The 5,000-nt window shown below is 44.6% G+C and overlaps 2 protein-coding genes across 3 annotated transcripts in view; both read right to left on the bottom strand.

The window, feature by feature from the left end:
* Positions 1-3,403, bottom strand: part of LOC135092913 (uncharacterized) — a 9,266-nt gene extending 5,863 nt beyond the window's left edge. For both annotated transcript variants that reach the window (XR_010263115.1, XM_063991696.1), the window contains exons 1-3: positions 3,184-3,403; positions 1,528-1,665; positions 822-990 (exon numbers count right to left, since the gene is read on the bottom strand). Coding sequence is in view for 1 of the 2 variants with exons in the window: in XM_063991696.1 (XP_063847766.1) it covers positions 822-990; positions 1,528-1,665; positions 3,184-3,324 (448 nt within the window). In the remaining variant the exon portion in view is untranslated. The remainder of the gene's footprint in view (positions 1-821; positions 991-1,527; positions 1,666-3,183) is intronic.
* An 849-nt stretch (positions 3,404-4,252) lies between these two features.
* Positions 4,253-5,000, bottom strand: part of LOC135092911 (uncharacterized) — a 12,010-nt gene continuing 11,262 nt past the window's right edge. Inside the window, exons 14-15 of the mRNA XM_063991694.1 lie at positions 4,804-4,908; positions 4,253-4,402 (exon numbers count right to left, since the gene is read on the bottom strand). Of these exons, the coding sequence (XP_063847764.1) occupies positions 4,388-4,402; positions 4,804-4,908 (120 nt within the window). The 3' untranslated portion in view covers positions 4,253-4,387. The remainder of the gene's footprint in view (positions 4,403-4,803; positions 4,909-5,000) is intronic.

Here is a 5,000-nt window from a genome sequence, read left to right as displayed (position 1 = left end):
ACCTCCATTATTTTTTCTATCCAACCTTTCTTTTCACCTTCGTTCCTTTATTTTCACCCTTTTAATCTCCTTTCACCTTTTTTCTCATCCTCTTACATCCTTTCCAACCTTTATCCCTTCACTGTCACTCTCAATCTCTCTTCATTTATCTATCCAACCTTCCTTCTCTTCTTTTCACCTTCTCACCTTCGCCGCTTCATTGTCACCTCTTAGTCTCCCTTTCCTACCCTCTCCTTCCTCATCTCTCACCTCATTTTGCTCTCCTTCCTTTCATATATAAGACAAAAACAAATATTGGGTGTCAGACGGTCACCCATCCACGTTCTAACCAGCCCCACCGTTGCTTAACCTCACTGACCAGACGGGAGGCGGTATATTCAACTTGGCATGGTAGGACAGGTGTGTACAGGTGTGCGCAGGTGTGTAGGTGTGGGTGGTGCAATAGACAAGTGTTTCAACTGTCCTATACACTACATCTCTAATTTTCCCTGCCTTTATCTCACTGTTTAACCTTCCTTATCCTTTCGTTCCCTCTCCTATCCTGTCCCTTCATTGTCAACTTTTCATTCTTCCGTTTCTTTATTCTCCTTCCTTCCCACCCCCCACATTCCCCGTTCCTATCCTCTCCTTCCTTCTTTCATTCTCCTTCCTGTCCCTCCCTTCCTCCTTTCATTCTCCTTTCTACTCTCTTCCTTCGTATGTAAGACAAGCATTAGGGTATCAAACGGTCACCCATCCAAGCCCTAACCAGCTGCCCCGTTGTTTAACCTCGCTGATCAGACGCGGACCGATTCTCTTTCCCTTTTACTCATCATACTCACGGCCGTGCACGTAGGAGTGAGTGTGGGGCACAACTTCCGTGTCGTCCAGGTCGTGGTAGTGAGTATCCAGCAACAGACACAGCCCCTCGTCCCTCTGGTGCACGAGTGTCTCACAGCGGTATCGAACCCAGGACACGCACAGCAGCATACACTCCGTCAAATCTTTTACCTGCGCGCCAGAGTGAGAAGAGGATGCGGATGATTTTGAGATAAAGGAGTAGAGGGTAATGGGAGAGTGAGGATGGTAGAGGAGGAGGATAAAAGAGGTCATAAGTATTAGTTTTTAACCTTTTCACTGTCCGTATTCTGAAAGACTTTGCTCTCTCGTCACGGCTATTTTCAAAGGCCACTTAGCTGGGTTCTCAAGAGTGTTTCTCCTGTTGATAATGTAGAAATATTGTTGATCTGTCTCTAGAACGCTGAAAACATCTTTAAAAATCCGTGTAACTTCAACTAAGGCCCGTGGAAAATAGTGAAGATGCGGACAGAAGTGTTTCAGAAGTAATACATGGAATCTTTATAAACATTTACAAGAAAGAAACACATTTTGCAATTCCTATCCAGTTTAAAGATAAGAGGTGGCTGTAGAGCGAACAAAGATGCCTCAGAGGGTTTGGTAATTAATGAAAAATGCACCAAAGGGTTAATTAACAATATGAGACTAGAATACGGATATCAATAGACGTGCAGGAAAATAACTACCCACCTTAATAGTGTCATTAGGGTGTGCCACGGTCATTAGCGTCGCCTCAAGGGTGAACTGCATGCGTACAGGGTTCATGGGGTCAGGAGTGCGGTAGTGTAGACTCAGCTTTGCCTCATACCCCACCTTGATTGTGTTGTTCTGGGGGCGAGAGGACAGCGGGGTGAGGTGGTGGTGGTGGTGGTGGTGGTGGTGGTGGTGGTGGTGAAGGATGACGTGGAGACAGAGAGAGAGAGAGAGAGAGAGAGAGAGAGAGAGAGAGAGAGAGAGAGAGAGAGAGAGAGAGAGAGAGAGAGATTTTTTTTGGTGTTACTGAAGAAAGAACGTGAAGAGAATTAAGGAAAAAGAGGGAAGATAATGAAGAAAGGTGGTGTTTTTGGTGATACCGGAGAGAGAGAGAGAGAACGTGATGAAGGAAGAGAGAAAGAGAGATGTATAAATAATGGAGGAAAGTAGTTTGATGTTCGAGAGAGAAAGCGAAGAAGAGAGAAAAGAGAGAAGGCGAGATGTTTAGATAATGAAGGAAAGAAAGTGATGTTTTTGATGATACCGGAGAGAGAGAGAGAGAGAGAGAGAGAGAGAGAGAGAGAGAGAGAGAGAGAGAGAGAGAGAGAGAGAGAGAGAGAACGAATGGGGGAAAATACATCATGTTTAGAGGTGATAAAGGAAAGAGGGAGGGAAGGAAAATGAACATGAAGAAAAAGAGAGAGAGACATAATGGTGAAGGAAAGTAGAGTTTAGAGGTGATAGAGAAAAGAAAAAGTGAAGAGGAAGAGAAATAGAGATGGTGTGAAGAGAAATGATAAATAAAAGTGGTGATTTTAAGGTGATAGTGAATGAAAAGACTGAAGAGGAGAGGAGAGGGAAACATGTGAGAGAAAATGGAGGGAAAAAAAGATACAGTGACCCATAGATGGAGGAAAGAAGGAAAATGGAGAGAAAATACGTAAACATAAGAAGGAATAACTGATGAAGGAGAGAAATGGAGAGAAGAAGGAAGAACATTTTGGAATTTCTCTCTCTCTCTCTCTCTCTCTCTCTCTCTCTCTCTCTCTCTCTCTCTCTCTCTCTCTCTCTCTCTCTCTCTCTCATACATTTGCTGTTTTTCTTCATTATCTCTCTCTCTCTCTCTCTCTCTCTCTCTCTCTCTCTCTCTCTCTCTCTCTCTCTCTCTCTCTCTCTCTCTCTCTCTCTCTCTCTCTCTCATACATTTGCTGTTTTTCTTCATTATCAGCGTGACCTTCTTATTCATTCATTCTTCCCCGCCTCTTGTTCATCCATTCATTCTTGTTGTCTTTTCTTATTTCATGGTAGCGCTGCGTCCAACTTAACTTTCTCTACTCCTTTCTCTCTCTCTCTCTCTCTCTCTCATCTCTCTCTCTCTCTCCTCTCTCTCTCTCTCTCTCTCTCTCTCTCTCTCTCTCTCTCTCTCTCTCTCTCTCTCTCTCTCTCTCTCTCTCTCTCTCAGATATTTTCTCGAACGTTTTTTTTTTCTTTTCCTTTTTTTTTTTTTTTTTAGTTGGTGTGCACGTGTGTGTTGGAATATGAGAGTATGCGCGCACACACACACACACACACACACACACACACACACACAGGCAAGACCTCACACAAACACACACAAACACACACAAAACACACACACACAAACACACATACCTTAGGCGTGTAGGGCACAATGAAATGGAAATCTCCTGACTTCACTGCATCAGCCACCGCCGTGTTGACAACCTCTGAAGGGTAGTCGGGCACTGTGATGTTTTTAAGATCAAACACCCCAATGAGAGCAGCCTTGCACATCCAGGGGTGTCCCCGTCAGGCCCCGGTAGCTTGCTGAGGTAACACTCCTCCCCGCACTGGAAAGAAGGACCTGCAGGAATGTAAGACGTAGGAACACCAGAAAACAAGGATTGGTGCAGGAAGCCATCAGGTCTACAAATGGCTGTTCCTATATTAAACATCCTTGCTTATTTCCACTACCACTACTACTATTTTTGCTACCTGCTGCTACTACTTCTACTACTACTACTACTACTACTACTACTATTACTACTACTACTACTGCATAAAACATATCTCTCTATTTCCACCTATCATCTTCATTATACATTTGTCTAATCATTTAAATCTTCCTAATGACTCAGCACTACCAACCTCATTACTAAGTCCATTCCATTCATCCACCACTCTATTTGAGAACCAATTCCTTCCTATCTCTTTTATAAATCTAACTTTTCCAAGGTTGAACCCGTTACTTCTTGTTCTATCCTGATTACTGACCCTGAGAATTTTGTTTACGGTCACCCTTGTTATGTCCCGAGTGGGTGAAGGATGTGTTAAAGGGGTCAATGGGAGTGGGAGGGTGAAGGGTGAGGGAGAGAGAGAGAAAGGGAGAGAGAGAGGGAGAGAGAGAGAGACAAGGAGAGAGGGAGAGGGAGGTGAAAGGGCTTTGTGTGGTAGAGGGAGAGTTTAGTAAAGGCTTGTATTGTCTGTTTGTATGCCCTCTCTCTCTCTCTCTCTCTCTCTCTCTCTCTCTCTCTCTCTCTCTCTCTCTCTCTCTCTCTCTCTCTTTCTCTCTCTCTCTCTTTCTCTCTCTAACACCATTTCATTCTCATCTCATTTATTTTCCTTCATTCCTTCTTCCTTTCCAATACCCCCTTACCTACTCCCCCCTCCCCCCCACACCCACACACACACAACACAGTGCCACGTGTCCCGGTGTCCACGTGCAGTGCCAGGCAGACGTGGCCCTCTCACTCACTTGCAATCGAGTTCTTTAGTGGTGGAGCAGATGGTGGCGCAGTCCTCCTCCCTCCTTATATTGGACTTCATAATCTGGTTCTTGCCTGGCCGCGGGTTCTCCTCATCCGGTGGTTGTCTGTTGGAGGGCAAGGTGCGCGTGTGAGGAAGGCTGTTAGTAGTATAAGGAAGAGTCTTAAGAGTATATAGAAGAGTATTAGGAGTATAAGGAAGAATATAAGGAGTGTAAAGAGTATAAGGAAGAACATAAGGGAGAATATAATATAAGGAAAAGTATCAGGAAGAATGTAAGGATAAGTATAAGGAAGGGTGTTAGGAGTATAAGGAAGAAGTGAGGGTGTAAAGAAGAGGATTATAAGTGTAAAGAAGAGTTTAAGGGATAATATAAGGAGTGTTAGAAGGAGTGTAAGGAAGTATCATCACCTTTAAGGAAGAGTATTAGGAGTATCAGGAAGAAAATTAGGAGTATAAGGAAGAGTATAAGGAAGACTATAAGGAAGAGTATAAGGAAGAGCGCACCTGTAGGAGAAGATATAAGGCGCCCTCTCCAGCAGCTTGACTTTTGCAATGATCGTGTCGGTGTCTGTGGAGTTGGGAATGAGGCCCACTCACCCCTGTGGACACCTGCGGGGGGAGGAGGGGGAGGGGCAGGAGCAGGAGGAGGAGGAGGAGGAGGAGGAGGTGGAGGAGGAGGAGGTGGAGGAGGTGATTAGCAT

Source organism: Scylla paramamosain, chromosome 41 (assembly GCF_035594125.1).
Source record: "Scylla paramamosain isolate STU-SP2022 chromosome 41, ASM3559412v1, whole genome shotgun sequence".
Lineage (NCBI taxonomy): Eukaryota > Metazoa > Arthropoda > Malacostraca > Decapoda > Portunidae > Scylla > Scylla paramamosain.
This window is presented reverse-complemented; position numbering and strand designations above follow the sequence as displayed.